Source organism: Eumetopias jubatus, unplaced genomic scaffold, assembly GCF_037043125.1.
Source record: "Eumetopias jubatus isolate StellerSeaLion01/CBP00866 unplaced genomic scaffold, mEumJub1_p1.0 scaffold_7, whole genome shotgun sequence".
NCBI lineage: Eukaryota > Metazoa > Chordata > Mammalia > Carnivora > Otariidae > Eumetopias > Eumetopias jubatus.
The window spans coordinates 107285926-107307346 of NW_028274813.1; the positions used below are offsets into that span (position 1 = coordinate 107285926).

Consider the following 21421-nt stretch of genomic DNA (forward strand, 5'->3'; position numbering starts at 1 on the left):
ACTGAGGGTTCTAGAGGGGAGGGGGGTGGGGGTATGGGTTAGCCTGGTGATGGGTATTAAAGAGGGCACGTTCTGCGTAGAGCACTGGGTGTTATGCACAAACAATGAATCATGGAACACTACATCCAAAACTAATGATGTAATGTATGGTGATTTACATAACAATAAAAAATTTAAAGAAAAAAAACTCACACAAAGTGATTTCTTCTATTTTGTTCTTTGGGCTTTCTGCATTTGCATTTTCAAAAGTAAGCATTATTAAAATTGTAATCAGAAAAAAATATGTGAATAATGATAATCACAAATTTGTATAGAATGTAATAGCTTACAAAGCACTTTCACAGACATGACCTTACATACACACATGTCCTACAATAGACATGGGAGGCAAAAAACTGAGGTGACCACATCCATCTCACATTCTTGCTCTCTGGTCCCAGCTGAGCCCCCACAACTTACCACAGTAAAAGCAAAGGGGACTGGGAGCCAAAAAAGAGAGAGATAAAATGACACTGGTGCACCAAGGACAGGCCCACGATTGTGAATCAACTCCAGATAAGAGTGTGGAAAATCCTGTTCAGCCTTAAGGAGATGAGAGTGAGGTTCTAAGGTAGTAGAATGGAGGAAAAGTTTCGGAAATATAGCATTTAAATATTGAGAACATCAGCCAGAACACAGGGTCATTGGGAATAAAAGAAAAAAGGACCAGTAAGTAAGTCACAGGGATGTAAAGTACAGAATAGGGAATGCAGTCAATAACATTATAATAACTTTGTATAGTGACAGATGGTAACCAGGCTTATCATGGTGAGCATTTAGTAATGTATATAAAAGTCAAATCACTATCTTGTACACCTGAAACTAATATAATATCATATGCCAACTATACTTCAGTTTTTTTAAAAAAAAAAGGAAAAAGGCCAGTCCCTGGGAAATGGAGGTGGTAAGAACATAGAACAAAACCACTCCTGCCAGTGGATTTATGTCCAAGAATCTAGGACCCTAGGAATGGGGAAATTCTGGGCTTTCCAAGACTCCAGGCAGAATATAAAGAGCTACAAGGTAGCCACACTGGAGATCTGGCCTTCCCACATGAGGATGAGAGGAGGGGCTCTGTGCCATATTACCATGGAGGGATCCAACCGTTAGACAAAGAGCAGCAAGTATTACCCTAATGGGTCTTGGAGCCAGGGTCTTTGATGGGCAGTATCCACTGGGTTGCAGGAGGGGCATGAGACACCTACCAAAGGCTTCAGATTGAAGACAGACCGACATGTTCATTAAACAAATAATTTCCAAGGGCTTACTCTGGCCCTATGCTAGCATCTGAAGGAACAGAGATATAAACAAGACCTTTTCCCTGTCATGAGGAAGCTAATTTCACATCCATCACCCAATTTCATCTGATACACACACAATTGTTTTTTACTCTTACTGGTTCCTCGGCATAAATATTGCCTTCGTAAAATTTGTAAATCCTGTAGAAAATACACTAGACCTTGCATTTTTCACCTCTTCCTGATATCTAACACAATGATAGTCACGTGATAGCCAGTTGATTGATGGACTCTTGGAGCTTCTAGAATATCCAGATCTGTTGAGCTTATTAATTCAATTCTGGGAAATTCTAAAATAAAGAGCTAGTATTTGTTGAGCATCTATTATGTACAAGCCATTTTAGTAGGTGCTACAAAGGCTGCCAAGATGCAAAAGAAGCGGAGGCCTGCCCTTAGGGAGTTCACAATCTAGTGGGAGAGACAGACCTGAAAAATGAATTACAAGTAAAAACATAAGTGACAACAACATAGAACAATAAAAGAGACATCAAAAAGGTAATGTCAGTTTAACTGCCTTCTGTTTGGAGCAACCAAGAAAGGTTTGTACAGAATGGGTGGGATTTGAGCTGAAAGATAATTAGGATTTGAAGAAAGATAAGAAAGAGTGCATTCCAAGTGGGAAAGATACTGTGAAGTTTGGGGTAGAAAAGCAAAAACACATATGGGGTAAAAGTGAGGATATAAATTTTACAAACATTGTATCTGACTTGCCTCTTATAAATATGCATTTATATATCACTCTCCAGTTCCTTTTCTTTATAGAAGGTCGCTAAACACATAAATTGGCAAAGATGGTTTCTATTGAAATTTCCAGATTAAAAACTTGTTGGCTTTTAAATAATTGTGAACTTTTGAAGTAACCATCTGTATTGTGATCATTGATAGTTATTACTTTTTTTAAAAAGGGGAAAGGAAGGGGCACCTGGGTGGCTCAGTGGGTTAAGAGCTCTTAATTTTGGCTGGGGTCACAGTCTCAGGGTCATAGGATCGAGTCCTGTGTTGGGCTCCGTGCTCAGCACGGAATCTGTTTGAGACTCTCTCTCCCTCTGCCCCTTCCACCCACCTAAAATAAATAAATCTTTAAAAAAGGAAATCCAATGTTTAAGAAAAGAGTTTAGATGAAAAATGGCCTCAGGCAACTAGTCATGGCCCTTCCCAAATATAAAAGGTAGCCACAGAAGGAAGTGGGACTTGTTGCCAATGCAAATTGTGAGGAAAGACAAAAACAGAGACCCTGACGTCTATCAGAGAATATCCCACGCATTCTGAAAACTGTCCCTAAGAGTGTCTAATACAAATATATCAGCCTAGAAGAGAAAAAATAGATAGTTGAAAGTATTTTCATCATGACAGGTAACAGGTTTTGGCCCCAATCTGTCCATTAGCCAGTTGTGATACTTTAGACAACTCACTGGACCTCTCGGAGCCTTGTTTTTTCCTTGACAAATGGTGAATTCCTGCCCTCCTTCCCACAGAATGTTCTGAGAGGCTGAGGTGATATAAGGTGCTGTTCTTATTAAATCAAATGACATAATCACATGTAAAACTGTCACCCGAGCCCTCAGCAGGTTCTCAAATTGTGAGTGGAATCTGAATGGAATTAGCATTATTTTTAAAAAGTCAGTGAGCATTATCATCATCTCAAAGTGATATATAAGCATCAAAAATGAATATATTTATTTCAGAGAGTATAAAAACCAAAGTCTACAGAAATATCATAATTCCTTCTTATTCATTGCTGTATACCCAGCACCTAGCACCACATCTAGCATATAATAGCTCCACAATAAATATTTATTAAATGAATGAATGAATACTTCTCTCTGAGTCCCCCTCTAGTACTCTCATTTGCACGATCTCCCTATCTCTGTTTTCAAGACATACAAGGAATTCACCAAGGGACCTCAATGAGATTTACTTTTCTCTTTAGGGAAGGTATTTTATTTATATATAAGAAGGTTAACAGTCTATATCTAAATTAAAATTTAATAGGCCTTTGGTATAAACAGCAGTGCCTATTATTCAGAGTTTTTTAATGCTATAATAGGCACTTTGTTAATCACAAGTTAATACCTAGTGAAGGGAAAATAGATCCCGAAGGGTTTTGAAGCATTTAAGTAAAAGACCTGTCCCTTTAAAAGGTCTGCATCTTCATGTCATTGAAAGAGAGCTGTAATATACAAGTAATAATAATGACGATGGCTTCTACAATAAGCACAAAGGCAATGATGACAGTAAATTTTACAGTAAAAATTACAGTTCCTTTTCTTAACACTGATATGCAGGTAAACTAGCGGCCAATTTTGCTATATGTAATATTACCATATGCGACTGTCCTTAAATGTTGGGTTAACCCCCTTATACTGTAAACCTTAAACTTTAGAAAGATTGAACCCAAGCCTAAACATCGGCTCTTGGGTCGAACTTTGGTTGGTCTACATATAATACACCCAGTTCCTCTGTTTAAATCTAGTCGTTCCATCCAGGACTTCGGATGTCCAGTCTCACCATGAAGATCCTTGCTTCCTTTCAAATGAAGCCCAGACACTTCTCTCCAGACTTTGAGGTCTTTAACTAACTTTAATCACCAGAAACACTGGCAGGGCAGGGCAAATCCGGGCACTCACACTGCATCCTGCACTTCTCAGGAGGTACCACATTTCTGCAGGACTCAGGAGGGCAGCAGGTATTAGCAAAGGAAAAGGCTTCCTGCTAATGCTAAGAAAGACCAGAAGGTTCTCCACGTACATGTGTTTAACAGCTTGTCCACCCATCACAAAACTAAAGCTGAGTGGCCCTTTCCTAGCTTCCAGCTGTCACCTGTGGTCAAGACTTTTCATGTAGTAAATTTTCCCTTTCGAAGTTGTCCTTAACATTCATTTTACCTTGATTTTACCTGTACAATAATGTTGGGTTGACGAAGTACAAAGTAATTTGTTCTAGGCCTTAACCTGTTTCTTAAAACTGAATCCTGAATCTTCCCCCTCCCACCATGTGGCACTAATTGCTTTTCTCATTGATCATGTCCAAAGTACTCTCCAAGACAAGCAAGCTGACCAGCTTGGTGGCATCCATGTTCTATACATGCCCCCTTCATTCCTACAACTTGCCTTTCCTTTCTTTTCTGTCTGTATACAACTTTCCTTCTTTCAAAATGTTTCAAAATCCAACTCCTCATGGAAACCCACCTTAACTAATCTCCCTTCAACTGTCACTTCATTCTCTAGCCTTACGGAGCACAGGTATAGTATTGATGGCCAGAGTAATTCTTAACGATAATATTGATGATTTACTGAATTTTGTCACATGCAAGACACTCTGTTATATATTTTACATGTAGTATTCCTAATCCTCACACCCTGACAACTGGGTATGATTATCATCCCAAATTCACAGATGAGGAAACTGAGGCTAGAGTGATATGTTCAAGGTCACAGGGCTACAGAGTGGCAAATCTGGGATTCAGACCACGATGAAGTTGGCTGACGAGCCTGGGCTCTTTCTCTCACAGCAGATGCTCTCTGTGGTACTGCATTGAATTGATGGTGACTTTCTTTGTAAGTCTCTCCCCCTCCTCAACCACCTTCACCAAAGAAAATGTATGTTTCTCTTGCATATCCTCAATATGCTTGTTGAATTGAGTTGAACAGCGAAAGCCAGAAAACAAATCTCCTATTTTTTTTAAATATATTCCATCCTTGTGCTCTGCACATAAGGTAATCATTAAATGTTAATGACTAAGTGAAATTTGTGAATAAAATCAGTGTTGTGGTAGCCATTTTTAAGCTTTAAGAGTTTAAACGAGCAAGCGCATACACCACGCCACAGCTGGGAGCGCCATATTGCCATTAAGCCAGAAGGTGGATTCACGGAATAGGAACATTTGAAAACAGACACCACAAGAATGGTTAAGTCAGTTTTCCAAACCACTTTCTACAAGTAGCAACTGCTTTTCCTCCCATAATAATTTCACAATGATTAGCCTGCTAGGTGAGAAATCCCAATGAGAAACCTGAGTATCAGAAGAGTTTAGCATGACCACTAAGTATTGGGCCCAGTTTGGACGTGATATGGACGACGGGTAGAGTCATTCCAATCCAGCCCGTCAAAATGTAAGAGAACTGCCATCTAGATTTCTATTACGGGCTTCATCTTTCAGGGTAAATGCCTTTGTTCTTATCATGAGATTCATGAAATGCATTCTCACATTCCAACACATATGGATATCAAAATGCGTATTTGGTGAGGAATAGTGTCTTATGTTACCAATTTCTGCTTCCCTTTGCTTTCTTTGCTCATAGTGCAAAATTTCCTACTTTTTGCCAAAACCTTACTATGTAGCTTTTTAACTTAATATATAGGCAATTACTGACACCATCTGTCTTCATAGAAAAAGAACAAGAAGTGACACAAAAGACTGGGATTCTAAAGGGAATATTTAGCAAACAAAATCTTCTAGCTCCACTACAGTGATACTTACCTTTAGAAGCCCTTATGTTATTTTAAATCATTTATGTTTCTTAAAAATAATGAATTAGAGCTATACTTAAAATAGGGTGGTTTTGGTATGATTTTTTAAAAGATTTTTTAAAAAGAAAATATCAAGTAATCCATTGCTTTTTCAGTAAAACAAAAACTTAAGCACGCCGTTGAACATCTGTTACCAGTACAGTCTAACACAGCACTTAAAATCCTTTAAAATCCCTGAAAACCTTTATAAAGTTACATGAATCTTTTGCATAAATAGAACTGTTTTAGCAATATGTATATTCCTTTAAACATATATTTTGCTTTCTTAAACATAAGATTCATTGTGTTGCCTATTGTTCCAAGCCCTTATAAATCACTAAATGGAACGGCTTCACTTCTTGGTTGGAGTGGGTCTTCCCCTATCATGCCACCTCCCTAGCCCAGACTAGAGTACCTCCTTATTTATGTCTGGCTTTTTAATCTTTTTCGATATCTCTCCACAACAGTCTTAATATGATATGATATGATATAATATGATATCAAGCCAACCCACTGAAACTTGATCAGGTTAAGTTAGGACCAATACAAAATACAAGTCCAAATAAAATAATAAAATTCAGCCCCCAAAGGGAGAGTATAGACAGGAAATACAAAGGAATTCCAGAGAAGAGGCACATATGGCTCCACGAAGAACATTCAGCAATTCCCTGAACTGGAAGAGCAGGTTTTCGAACCCCATGGGGCAGCAACTGAGTGCCCTACAGAAATAGAAGGGTGCAGGACAGAGAGAACATCAATAAAGAGGCTCAATATAAAGAGGCACTTTTCAAAGAAATAACTATAAAACTTCTACTCATATTAAAGGCTTATGATATACCAAAGAATACACTATCTCAGATTTGGCGGGGGGAAACATCAATGCATATATTTTGTATTTTTTTATTCACTTGTTGATGAGGGAAATATGAATAAATGAATTCTACAATTATTTTCTACACACTTATCAAAATAAGTAGAGACAAAACTAAAAATTTACCCTTATCTGCCATGAACCATCTAGTGTATTCTCCTGAGTAAGCTGTATATTTCAGTGCCTTGAATTTTAGAAGAAGAGATGAGGAGGAGGAAGGAGGAAAAGGTCTCCCTTAATACTGTTTCTTTCATTTGCTAGAAACTGAACCTAGGGACAAATGGTGTCAGAGGGGGTCAGTTAAAAGCAGCCTCTGGGGGGAAGCTCAGTGGAACTGAGGCCTAACATAGCAGCAGAGCCCTGACAGGTAAGCCAGGACTGAGGAACACTTACTCAGGTGGAACTACAGGGTGACTTTCAGTCAGCAACTACTCAACTGGAATTCTTCCCAGGGCCCTAAAGCTCCACCCATACATTTCTGGGAAGTGCCACAGGACTTTCATTGATCACGGGTAGGAACCTTGGCTTTCTGCCTACACTGAAGGACAGTATTTGTCTTTATACAGCTCCTTTATTAGAGGCTCTCCAGGTGTTTTACAGACAAATAATGGGGACGGTGAGGCAGAAAGGTGTTAAGTGGCTTGCCCGAAGTCCCATGGTAAATCACAGGCCTTCCTTTGGATTTGGAGCCACCTGGTAAGTGCTGGAGCTTCTGGGTGTGACTGCGGCCATCATGGTGCTCTCTTACATCCTACCAAGCATTTGTTTCCCTCCCAGGTGGAGAGAAATGTCCAAGATCAAGTGCAGGAGAGACAGTCTGGACTTCAGAGTACAGCAAACCTAGATGGTAATCCTAGCCCCCGCTGCCTCACTGTGGAACACGGCACGTTTCTGGGTTCTTTGAGCCTTCTTCACTTCCACGTCAATAAAATGGGGATATTAGTACTTACCTCACAACGTGGTTGTGAGGATGACGTAAGAAAATACCAAAGTGCATCGTGCATGGTAGACCCTTAACACACATTAATTTCCCTTCCTTTTTCCTTCCCCTAGTCTGCCTTCTGAAGTCTATCCTCCACATGGTCAAATAGGCAGCTTTCTAAACACTGCAGCTATCAAAAAAAGATGGCATATTGCCTCGATGGGGTACTGAACCTTTCAAACTCCAGATAGACAACAAAGCACAATCATGGAATTCAGACTCAGCTCAGAGGATAGCCAAATCCAAAAGGTTCCATGACGACAAACATGTTACCTGGCACCCAGCCCTCTCCTGTCACCAAATTAGTCAGGATGTATTGGGTTATTAGATTAATTTGATGGGGATGAGGAAGTGTCCCTGGGGAGCCCCAAGCCGCAGAAGGCAGGCTAAGGTGCTGGGAGGGCCCTGGAATGAGCAACAGAAGGGAAGAAGGGAAGTGGACATGTCTCAGACAGAGCTTTCCCATGTCACGTGCCCTCTTGCTTGACCCGCCCTGCCTCTCTTCTGGATCCGTCCATGACCAGCCCCACTTAGTCTAGGAGCTGGTACAAAATGAAGGCCTGCGTGGGGAGGAGACAGAAGTGCACCGCATTTTGGAAAAGTGACATTGTGTCTTCAGAGCTAATTGAGTCTTGTTGACATAAGCTAAAACATTATCCTTACCAGCCCATGACTGCTTACTGGGCCAAGGTATTAACCCTTGCTGGGTGCTATTTTTATTTAGTGTATGAAGCGGATAATTTTCACCCGCATCTGGAGAAGCTTTTTGAAGTAGAGACTTGAAGAATACCTTGGATAAATTCAGAGGGCAGTTTGGAAGGTGGTTTATCCTAGGCTTCCTCATTCCGTCGTTACTTACACACTTGACTGGATTCCAACAAGTAGCCATACAAGTTGTGTAGGCATCCTTCCAAGAATTGGGTCTCCTGGAGACCAGATTCTGTGTGTGCATGTGAGTATAACAGCTTTCCTGAGATATCCTTTGCCATAAAATCCACCCTTTTAAAGTGTGCACCGCAGTGGTTTCTAAGTAATTCAGAATTATACCACCATCACCATTACCCAATTTTAGACAATTTCCCTTACCGCTAAAAAGATATGCTGAAACCCATGAAAAATCATTTCCCATGCCCTCTTTTCCCCAGCCACTGAAAACCATTTTCTCCCTCTGTGGATTTCCCTGTTCTGGACAGTTCACATAACATGGATCATCCAGTAGATCGTCCTTTGTGACTTCTTTCACTTAACATAATATTTTCAAGGTTCATCCACGTCATAGCAGATATCAGGGCTTCATTCCTTTTAATGGCTAAATAATATCCCATTCTATGGACAAAGCACATTTTGTTTATCTATTCATCAGCTGATGGACATTTGGGTTGCTTCCACCCTTTGACTGGTGTGAATAATGTTGCTGCGAACATTCGTGTGCAAGTTTTTGTGCGGATACATGCTTTCATTTCTGGTTATATACCTAGGAGTAGAATCAATGGGTTGTTTGGCAACCATAAGTTTAACTTTTTGAGAAACTGCCAAACTGTTTTTTAAAGAGGCTGTTCCTTTTTACAATCTCACTAGCAATGTATGGGTTTCCAGTTTCTCCGTAACTTTGCCAATACTTGTTACTGTGTCGGCCATCCTTACAGGTTGGACATGGTATCTCTCCTGTCTGTGTTTTAAAGGGAAGATTTTTTTTCCCCTGTGTTATTTTCCCCTGTGTTATGTATTATTGAGTAATCCAACAAAGATTTATAGTATACACTTATATCGCGAGTGCTGTGGTAGGTATTATGCAGGATGCAAATATGAATAAGATGAGTCCCTGCTCTCAGTCTAATTCTACTTTTTAGGAATTTCCCAAATGTAAACAAACTTGCCTTGGACTTGCAGTCAAGAGCTCTGAGCTCTGATCTGAACTCTGCTCCTGACTGGGTCTCTTCCCCTCTTGCAGCCTCAAGCCCAGGGTTTGAGGGGGTCTGGACTAGACCAAGTCCAAGGCCATAGCTCTGACTGCCTTTGTTTCTTTGCCGACATATTCTGCAACAGAGGCTCTTCTTTATAAAAAAAAAAAAAAAAAAAATTCTGATTTCCTGCAAATGTCAAGGAAAGTGGGAAGGACAGGCAAACTGTGCTGCCAACTCACTGCCCTGACAGGTCCAGCGCAGTGTGCTCATCCTCATCTCACTTTGTACCCCAACCTTCTGTGTCCACACGACTGGGCACAGGGATCCTCCCCCGTGAGAGCTACCAAGCAAGAGCTTTCTGCTTTGAAAATGCACACAAAAGCCTTTTGGAGATTATTTGTAGTAACTTTAAAGGAATACTTTTCAGCTAAGCAAATCATTCATCAGCCTTGACATTTATAGCGTGAAAATTAAAGGAGAATAACTATTTACGGTATGAGATTATTATATTGAATTGCCACGGAAGAAGCATATACAATTACTCGTCCTAGAAACCTGTAATAGGTTATAAAAATTGGGTTTTCATGTTTATTATAGTTTAGTGCCTAATGTCAAAATAAGAAAATGGTCTTCTAAAAGTTCATGATTAAAAAAAAGTAAGGAAATACTTAAAAAGAAAAAAGAAATGAGTATGCAATTCTGTACCTTAATACAAATAATATTAGTTAGGCCATCAGTCTTGAAAGTAATCGAGGGAGGATCATAAATGTATAGAAGTAGTGGAAGTAACTTGGAAAAGGAAGCAGAAAAGGCAAGAGTATATTAAAATGCTTGTGTGTATGTGTTTTTTTTTTTTAACAAAAGTGAAAAACATCAAAAGAGCTACTAATGATGGGGGTTTAAATGTCAATGTTTTCCATTTTGGATCCCCAAATTAATTTTGAATATAGTTCCTGCACATCCTGAAAGAACTTGCAAAGTCACAGAGAAGCTTCTGGCACTGCAAAGCAACCGGACTCTTAATGCTGGGGACTAGGTGTTATGGAAAGAGCTGGACCGGGACTCGGGAAACCCGGGCTTTGGTCCCAGCTCTTCCCCTAACTGAGGGATCTGAGCCAGTCCGTTCACCTCCCAGAGTCTCATCCATAAAATGGGGACATGGGAACGATAGAGGTCATTTCAGGTCTGCGGGACAGAATTGTTTAAGACCTCTCTGGGCCCTGAGTATTTTTGGCTTTAGAGAGCCTATCACTCTACATCATAGCAAATGTATTAAAATGCACTCTCGTGGAATAGGATTTAGATATAACTGTATGAGTTGTGTTACATTTAACCAACATGCAAATTTCATCGATATTTTAAAAACATTTATTGTTACTTTGTAGTTTTCATTTTATATTTGGGAGCCAGTATCACTTTTTTCTTTTTCCAGAATCCAAATATTTTGAAGGCCTTTGGAAATCATGGAGACCCTAGGCATGGTGGACTACTGGGCCCTGAGCACTAATTGGCAGGGCCCAGATTTTCTGCTGCCTCTGGCCTCACAGACTCCAAACGCCCAATATAAGGCAGTGTCCAGGGTGGGTGGTACAGAAATTGGATGCTGTGGTTGCTGAGAGATAGCCTCGTCGAGCTGTGGTTTAAATTGTGGCCAGAAGGATAAATGGGATCAATAGGGACAGAGGGGAAAGCCTCCAAGATGAATACTAAGAGTCTCAATTGTTGATCAGGGCCCCAGGGTGACTGCCCCATATGGGGCGACAGCAGCTCTCCTTAGCCTCTCCAAGAGACTGGGCCATCCCAGCAGCTGCCACTAGGTGGCAACATGCCAAGATACTGCAGGCCCCTGGGCCTTCCTATTCATTTTTTAAAATAGAATACAAACACTTCTTACCAAATATCATAATCACATTCATATTTTATCAACTGAAAATTCTTACAGTGCATGTACCAATTCTTTAAAATTAAGTATCATGTATGTTGTTTACCACAACAGGGATCTCAGTGCTGTCTGCTGATGGTCAACATGGGAAGAGATATCACTTAGTAGCTACCTAAGGCAGCACATTCTCTGTATGATAGCCAGGATTCTAGAGCCTGTTTTTTACAGCATCTGAGAAGAGGTTAAAGTGCTCCCCATCTCTGAGGAGCAGGCAAAAACAATGAAGTCAAGAGCCAAGCAAGTGAGTTTTTCTGCCTGTCCTGGCAGAGACACAGGGAAGAAGTCAGGGTCCAGACAGATTTGAGTCTGCCAGACCCCACAGTAATAGACTCATAGAGTTTCTCTTGTAGTCACTGGATCCTCACAATACCCCTCAGAGATAGAGACCGTTGCAGATAGATCTGTGTTAACATGCAAGGAAGCTGAGGCCCAGAAAGAAAAAAGTTAAGGTCACACAGCAAAGAGCCAGGCCAACACTCCCAGTGAGGTCCTGTAACTCTGGTCCAGTTCTCTTGCTATTCTAGCGAAGCCACCTGCCACCCTCAAGGCATAGGCCCCTCTAGACTCCACTACCCTCAAGGGGCAGTCACTTCTTTCCTCTACCAAGCTGCCTCTACCCTTCTCTATTTCATCTTGGCCTAAACATGGTGAGAAGCACGTCCCCTAGGGAAGGCTCCATATCCTGTAGGTCCTGTAGACTAAGGTCTGTAGACCTTGCCTCTCCTCAGACAAAGATGGCCTTGAGCCCAAGGCCCAAAAGTGATAGTAGAGAAAAAGATGCTTCCCTACCAGGGATGGATTCTGCTTTATCCCTATACCTGACCAAGCACATTCTCCTGATTTTACAGCTGAGAAGGGAGAAAAGGTACCTGTGATCTCATCCGAACCTCTAGAAGATCATTCAACAAAAGTGTCTCAAACTCAAAATGCCCAAACCTGAAATCTTGATATTACCCTTGAAACTATTTCTCTAGCAGTCTACCCCACTCGGTACATAGTAATTCCATCCTTTCATTTTCTCAGGGCAAAAGTCTTGAAGATATCCTTGACCCCTCTTTCTTTCACACCCTGCATCCAACCCATCAACAAAGTCCTTTAGGTTGCAATTTTGAAGTGTATCTATAATATGACCACTTCTCCTATCCTCTGCTGTTACCATGCTGGCCCAGCTACCACCATCTCTCACCCAGTTTATTGCAATGGCCTCCTAAGTGGCCTCCATGTTTCCATCCTTGACCCCTTGTGGCCTCTTCCCCCCACTACATCCAGAATAACCCTTTAAAATTTTAAGTTAGATCATGTCACATCAATGGATTTTGGCCTCCAAAGTGGTAAGGCCTTGGCTCTGTATTTAACCTATCTGGTGAGGATAGAGGGAACCTTGGCTTTCCGGTGCCTATGATGACCAGCAAATAGAGGGGCTGGGCAGGTGGCCTGGCCTCTCTAGCTTAGCCATAGCTATGGGGACACATGGGTCTGACAGAGGGTTTGGTATCACTCTAGAAAGAACCCAATGGTGGATTTCCTGTCATGTTGAGACTACATGGGAGGTGGTGCACCTGTGCCTTAACCAAGACAGGCTTCTGAGGAGGATAAGCTTGTATCACACCCTGCTCTAAAGGCCTGATACCATCCCTGTGGTATGTGAATTCTCAGTGCTTCATCCCCCACTTGCCTTAGCTGGAGAATCTGCCTTTTAAAGAATTGTCTACAGGGTGAGAAATCTTCACAATTCCCAGTCAGCCTCATAGATGCAGCTGGATGCAAGTGAGGGAGGGCCTGTCAGGACTATCCTCCCCAGTGATTAGTGGAGGAAAGTGTGGCCCAAAGAGGCAACTTGCCAAGGATCAGGGATATTTGCCTCAGATGCTGGTATCAAGGGTGGGGCTTTCAGCAAGCCACATAGCTTGTCCGGACCTCAGATTCTTCTCCTTACAATAAAAGAAGAAGATGATGTAGAAAAAGAACAGGAAAACCTAGAGATGAATGTGCAAAACATCTATGAATCCTTCAAGCCCTGAAATTCTATGATTTTTCCACAAATGTTGTTTCATCTATAAATGAGTCTGTCAGTCCCATACCTACCTGGAAGCCCATCAGAGAGGGTTGGCAAGACCAGACCCTTTGCTACTTTATTTTCAAGTGGAGACAGACACAAATGTGGGCCTGAGTACCTGTGCCTGCATCTGTAGGCTCTGCCACCCATCCACCCTGCCTGTCACAGGAAAGAGGCCATTGCAGCCGGGAGACCAGGCAGCCTTCACCTTCGTGGAGCACCCAAGGCAAAAAGGGCTCAATACTGGGCCTCTCTCCCATACCTTCCTCATGGGAGCGTATTACCTTTTCATCCCAAAGCTTGTGGCCCAAACAGGAGGCAGAACCTGGGAAGGGGACAATTGTGGGCAAGCTTGCTACTGCCTGATCCTGTCTTCTGCCTCTCACATGCTTTTTTAAAGGTTGATGAGGTTGTCATAGTTTCTGAATTGCCTTCTGCCCTGTGCTCTGCCCGCTTTGTCCCAGGTCTCCTGATGCAGGAGGGCCTGTCAGAGCAGCAGAGAGCTGGGGCCTCTGCAGTATTCCCGCACCACACCCGGCCCTGTCTCTTGCTGAGCTTGCAATGGGCTTCTTGGCAATCAATCCAATAGAAATAGAATGTAAGCCACGTGTAATTTTTCATTTTCTAGTAGCCTTGTTTAAAAATATAACAAAAAAACAGATGAACATAGTCTTAATAATGTGTTTTATTTAACCCCACATAACCAAAATATTATCATTTCAACATATAATCAGTATAAAATATTACTAATGAGATATTTCATGTTCTTTTTTTACCTCCTCAGTCTTCAAAATCTAGTATTTTACATTTAGAGCACATCTCCATTTAAACCAGCCACATTTCTTTTTTAAGATTTTATTTATTTATGAGAGAGAGAGAGAGAGAGCGCATGCATTCAAGAGAGACTGATTGAGCAAGGGGAGGATCAGCAGGAGAGGGAGAAGCAGACTCCCCACAGAGCAGGGAGCTCAATAAGGTGGGGTTTGATGCCAGGACCCCAGAATCACGACCTGAGCCAAAGGCAGAAGCTTAACTGACTGAGCCACCCAGGCGCCCCGAACCAGCCACATTTTAAGTGCTCAATAACCACAAGTGGCTAGTGGCTACCATATCAGATAGCACATTCCAGGACATACATGAAAGTCTAAATATAATTGCACTTATTGCTAATATTCTGCTAATATTAACCACTGGCTGTTAACATTTTATTATATTCTCATCTAGTCTTCTCTATGTATATTTTTGCAAAGCTGAAGCCATGTTGCCTTTATGGCTTTACATCCTTCTCTTGCTATTTTTGTGTATCTTTCTACACCATTAAAAGTTATTCACAATTGTTATCTTTTGTGAGGATATCATAGACTATCCCATCACTCAGATGTGTCAGAATCTTCTTAATCAATACCCAAATGTTGGACAGCTGCAATTTTTCGATCTTACAAGTAATGCTAAGATGAATAGTTTCATGTTATGTATTCTTTTTAAGGCCTTGATGCAAATGTCTCTAGCATTCTAGTTATTTTTAACAAAATGATTTTTACATCAGTAGTACGTCAAACAATCACCAACTAGTGATTTATGACTGGGAGCCAAGACATCTTGTTTTCTCATCCCACGCCTTTGATACCCGGCTCTGTAAACCGAGGGCAAACCACTTCACTCCATTTATAAAGTAAACTGATTGTATTAGATGATTTTTAAGGGTCTTTCCAACACTAACCTTCAGTGATGTTTTTCGCTCACCATCATAGCTAATCAATTAACCTGTCAAGCTAGTCATTAGAAGTCCTGCAAGTCACATCAAAGGCACTTAACATTTAAAAATCCATCCACTTCTCTCCGTCCTCACTCACAGTGCCCCTTATACAGGCCACATCACTGTTCATCTAAATTGTGAGGGAGTATGGAGTGCAGACAGAGATTAGGTTCTAAAGTTAACAGTGAAATCCAAAATCAAGAATAGGATTAAATGAGGTATGTGGGAAAGCATGAGGCTGGCACAGAGGCGATGCTCAGTACATATTTCCTACACTGCAATCTGAAACCAGATCCTAGAGGCCCACCTAGAGCCTGTTCCTTAAAAGTTGGAGTGGCGTTCACAACGAGGCATCAGAGGTGATGTGCCCTGCTGTGAGCCAAGCCCTGCCCCAGACACAGGATGCTGTGGGAAGACAAAGACTCAGCAGCTTCCCCTAAAAGGCTGACAGTCTAGAGGGGGAGACAGGAACCCCTATACGCAAAACAAGCATGCCTCAGGCGGTGTCTACAATGGAAAAACCAGATGGAGAACAGAAAATTATCTGAGCAATTCAGGCAAGCCTGCTGTTGAGGAAAAGGCTTAACGAAATTTGTTCTACTATTTCTTTTGTGAACCAAGGGTTTAGGGCAGTCTAGGGAAGCAAAAGTACTGGGGCTCTAGAAAGAACAGAGTTCTGGCCCATGCTCTATAATCTTAAGCAAACCATGAAGTCACTTTTTGATCTCAGTATCCTCACTGGTCAAATGGAGACAGAGTAATACCAACTTGCCCAAATCTAACCACCCACTGGACTGCGTTGTTGTGAGGTTGAGTACGTCGATCATGGATGGGGAAAACAGCTATTAAATGGGGCAATCTAATAGCCACAAAGGCAACTGAAAATGTGTCTCCTAAGATCCTACTCCTCAAGCAAATGCTTAGTAATCAGAAATAACATTTGTACTGAACTTTGTCACGTGTAAGGCAATTTTAGGTGCATTTATTTTGTTTTCAAAGCCCTGTGTGGTAGGTACTATCATTTGCTCCTTTCGCACTCAAGGATACTGAGATTGAGGGGGTTTAAATAACTTGGTCAAATTTACACGATTTGGGAGGGCCAGAGTTAGGGTGCCTCCTTGGTCCTCACTATTCCTCCACATGGTGCTGCCCCCCCATTAAAATCCTGATCACCACGAGTGCACCAGTCATGATGAGCACCAGGCGATGAATGGAAGCGTCGAATCACCATATTGTACACCTGAAACTAATGTAACACTGTATGTGAACTATACTGGAATTAAGTTTGAAAAAATCCTCATCCCCCAAACATTAGTATTATTAACATAAATATTAATAATGTTTGTTATATACATTTCCCTTTTATCAAGGACATGAAAACATCAAAAGAGGAGCTCTGGAAAAAAAAAAATGCCTGACATGCAAGGACAGCAAGTTTACTTTCTCCTACTAAGAAAGAGTAGCTGTCCCCATCTGATTTGCATTCGATGCCATACAGCAGGAAATATTTAAGCTGACAAATAGGATATTTACAACTGCAACAGATAACTTGGCAGTTAGTTTTTAACAATTGTTGCAAATGTGATTTATTTGCTATTATAAAAGGGCATTACTGTGCAAACATGACTCCTGAAATTAGCTTCAGTTTAGCAAGGGGCCTTGACAGCTTGACCTCTTAATATCCTTATAATGATGCCATTTACATTCAATGCTTACTCAAGTCACTCACTGCTAGATATTTTTGAGAGGAGTCCACTCTAGGGCAGATGTACTACGTATTTTAACATATAGAGTTGGTGTGTGGGGCGCATGGAGGCTTTCTAAGAGGAAAAAATGTTTAATCAAGTCTTCATGAAAATGTGTTCATTTCCAACTTCCTACAGTGAAAATGCATTACTGCTAATTACAGTATACTCCAGAAATACAATACTTCATGTTTTCTCGATAAGACACTTTCATGGCATGGATTATAGTAAACAAGGGCATGTTTTCACCCGCTGCAAGTTCAGCTTTTAATGTGACTGGGAAACTAGTACAGTTGAGGAATGGCTGGGCCCGGATCAGTGCCATCTCCACCAGCAGGGAATGGGAAGAGGGCGGACTTGGAGCCAGAGAGAACTGGATTCAAATCCCAGCACTGCCACTTCCTGGCTGTGTGGACTTAGGTATCTCTCTGAACCTGTGTTTTTTTTTAATCTATGACATGGGACTGTTATTTTTTAGGTTATTATAAAGATCTGAGATGTTTGGGAAGCACCTGGCACTTGGTACTTGATACATGGGAGCCAGTCATATCTGTGTTGCTTGTCAAAGCTCAGATGTCACCTTCTCCGTGATGCAGCCCTGACTTCGCTTGACAAACTCAGTCTGTCCTTTCTGCCTCAGTAGTACTTTGTTCCATCCCTTTATTATATCAAGTATTACACTGTGTTGTAAATGACTGAATACGTATGCATCCGTCTTCCCCTCCTTGGCAGCAGGACCTGTGCCCATCTACCTTTGACTCTCCAGTAACTAGCACAATCATCTTGAACTTGCCTTCACTAGCCTTGAGCATTGAACTGGGGATGATTCTGGGGGTGCTTCCGTATTCAGTGTGGGGCTGAGTGGGGACAGGCAATTAGGTGGTCTGATGGTCTGCCTCAGGAGAGGAGAGAGGTAGCACATGACCCACTTCTGCCATCTCCAGTTTATAGTAGATGCTCAGTAAATATCTGTCAAAGGAATTAATGGACTTACGTAGTTATTGAGTGGCTTACAGTAACTTATTGCTCACATAGGTCTATTTTTCAAAGTCTTTTAATTTTTATTGCATCATAGTATTCTTCTAATAGCCCTGCTGTTCAGCTAGGGTGGGTGTTCCCACAGTTTTCATTTCCCAGTTGAGGATACTGTAGCACCTTGGGGTGGCAAAATGACTTTCCCACACTCGTGACAAATGGGGGGAGCGCTAAGACTTACAGGCCAATCATGAGTGTCCCTAAAGTTTCATAGTGAGATTTCCTGGCACTGCTTTTTCTGAAATCAAAGCAAACTGCCCTTTTCTCCTATTCACTCCCTCTTTCTCCCTTCTGTCTGCGCCTTTTTAGTTCCCCATCCTCTGAAGCTTCTGTCCAGTCTCATTTTTCTCAACAGAAAACACTGCACAACTGGGGAACTCATACAGGGTAAGGACTGGCTGGGTCAAGACCAGTGTCATCTTCCTTCTCCTAAAAATGGCAAACCACAGGGGGGAATCAAAGTCCCCATGAGCCTTTTGGAATGGGGCATCTCCAACAGATTACCTTGGCCAGGTGTTTTAATTTTTGTAACTTCCCATAAGAATGTTCAATCTTCTAATTAGAATCAGATTGGAGGCTCTGTCCTTCAATTGAAGGAAGTAGAAACAGAAGCAAAAACATCTACTCCACTCAGTCATGGGTCTGACATGGTTTGGGCTGGTTAGGGTTGGTTGGAGCTTTCTCTCCAGGTTGTTGATCTCACCTTCACTTCTGTGGCTCCTGTTTTAATCAGGTGTGGGCAACAGGCCTCAGCCTCTCCTACAGTGACCAGCTGGCCCTGACTCAGCTCACCTTATACCTGACCAACGGCCATCTGGACTGCAGTCTGAGCGCCCTGAAAGTGCCCTTTGTTCCCAAGAAAGAGAAGAAAATGAGCTGCCTTAATGCCCTCTCAGTGCCGGTAAGCGACAGATGCTTCCTGATGCCCCATGGTGTTCAGCAACACTCAACCACCACTTCCTGAGCTCTGGCTATGTGCCCAACTCTTTGAGTATAGAGAGAAGAAAGAACCTCAGACAAGTCACTTAGCCTCTCCAAAACCGGTTTCTGGAGTACAAGTGTATTGGCCAGAGGAAAGGGGAGAGAGCATTCCAGAAAGGGAAGGCACCATGTTGGAGGGATGAAAGAGCATAGGTTTTTCCAAGGGTGGGTCTGTTGGGACATTTCCCTCCATTTCTTCTCATCTCCCCAAGCCCTGGACAAGTTCTTCAATTACCAGCAACTTCTGACAAAACCCATATTTTTCTAGCCCCAATCTTGTTTTTGAGCTCCAGACTCCCAGATTCACCATTCTACAGAACTTCTCTAGAGTCCTCAGGGTCAAGCTGTCTCAAACTGCATTCATCATCTCTCCTCCCCCTGTACTTCCTCATGGTAGGTCCTGCCAGAGACTGATGGGACACCTCCACCCCCACATCCAGTCAACACCAGCTCATGTTGTTGCTAGCCTCGACTCTGACCCCTCCTCTCCCTCCACAGAGACACTGCCTTAGTTCTGCTCTTCACTAAGATTCCTTACCTGCTGTCCTTCCCCTCAGCCTAACCATACATACAGCCAAGATGGTCAAGGTGAAAAGCAAATCTGAGCATGTTGCTCCCCTACTTATGATTTTGAAATGATTCCTGTCATCTTCAGGAAAATCCCAGCTTCCCAGCTGTGTGAAGGAGGGCCTTCATGATCTGCCTCTTTCTGCGGCCCCAACCTCCCATCTCATCACTAGCCCCATTGCTAGGGTGGCTGGATCCAGCAGTCTTGGGGCTGGTTGAGGTTTACCAACCTTAGAACCCAGGGCAACAAAATACAAATCTCCATGGTGACAGTGAGCTAGGTCGGTTGGTTTTGGGAAGGGAGAACAAGGGTCTAGTGGACCAGATGGCCCTTTATATACATGGAATATGGAAGCAGAAAGGGGCTCAGGCTACAGCTGCTCTGACTGCTGCCAGACGGTTTCTTCTGCCTCTCCTACAGTGGGCTTCATACCCTTTTGGCAAATGAACATCTACTTGAGATGCTAATATATCAAACAGATAAAAGAGGAATTTCAGTGGTTAATAGGACCCACACTAGTGCCCTAGAGATACTTTTTCAGAGCAGTATCTCCTGCCTGTCTGCTGAGCCTCTTTGGAATCCCCTTGATCTCTTTGCTTATTGAGAAGCAGAGTTGGTCTCTCCCTCTCCCTTTGCCCTTCCCCCTGTGTGCATGCTCTCTCTCTCAAATAAATAAATCAATCATAAATCTTTTTTTAAAAAGGGGGGGGAGGGCGCCTGGGTGGCTCAGTTGGTTAAGCGTCCGACTCTTGATTCCTGCTCGTGTCATGGTTGTGAGACTGAGCCCCACATTGGGCCCGGTGCTGGGCCTGGAGCCTACTGAAAATTCTCTCTCTCCCTCTCCCTCTGCCCCTCCCCCTGCCCGCATGTTCTCTCTCTCTCAAATAAATAATCTTTTTTAAAAAAGAGAGAGAGAGAAGCTGAGTTGGACAGGGGAGGAGAACAGGTCCCTTTTAGTTAGGTCCCAGGACCTCGCTGAGAATCAACCAAGTCCAACTCCACCTGTGGCCCCCATCCTCACTAAAGGGACCTACAGGACCCTAAGTTCAATGCTGGATGGAGGACAGCAGTAAAACTTGAGCCTTGTGGCCTAGCAAACCTAACTCCATGCCATTTCTAAAAGGAAGCTGGAAGCTGAGTTAGTATTCAATTCAAGACTTTCCAAGACAATTTGCTACATTTAAGGATGTTGCTTCAGAAGGCTATAAGCAGAAGTTGTACTCTGAATTAGAAGCACTCTCCCATTTTCCCCATCTTGCCTGTAGGTTTCAATCCTAGCTACAGGCAACATACGGGAATTCTCCTGTGATCAAGACTCTTAAACACTTCTAGGGATTGCCTACACTCAAGAGGGAAGCATTAGGATCTTCAATAATTCAAATGTCTCTACAATCACTACTAAAGAAAAGCTATGCAGGTTTTCTGATGTATGGATAAATTGAAAGTGCTTGTGGCTTTAGAAAGATAAATGGATGTTCTCACCCTGGTGCCACTGTGCATGTGTGCATGCGTGGGCTTCCATGCATGCGTACACACAGGATAGGCCATTTTTAAAAGAAGCATCCATACTTGCACACACAATGCAATTTACAACCAAACCAAAGCTTCCTGAACAAGTGTGAATAGGCTGTGATGCCATCAGGTTTATAATCAGTCAGCTGACAGCCCCCTTTGAAGACTGAAGAAAAAGGAAAGGCACCAACGTACCCACAATGATAAAGAGGGCGCATTCAGG

At 42.3% G+C, this 21421-nt stretch overlaps 1 protein-coding gene across 7 annotated transcripts in view; it reads left to right on the forward strand.

The window, feature by feature from the left end:
- IQCH (IQ motif containing H) overlaps positions 1-21421 on the forward strand; it is a 201492-nt gene that overhangs the window by 156414 nt on the left and 23657 nt on the right. For 6 of the 7 annotated variants that reach the window (XM_088024875.1, XM_088024876.1, XM_028100290.2 and 3 more), the window contains one exon: positions 18871-19038. The exons of the other annotated variant lie outside the window; for it this stretch is intronic. In XM_088024875.1, coding sequence (XP_087881001.1) covers positions 18871-19038 — 168 coding nt within the window. The remainder of the gene's footprint in view (positions 1-18870; positions 19039-21421) is intronic. 7 annotated transcript variants of the gene reach the window in all.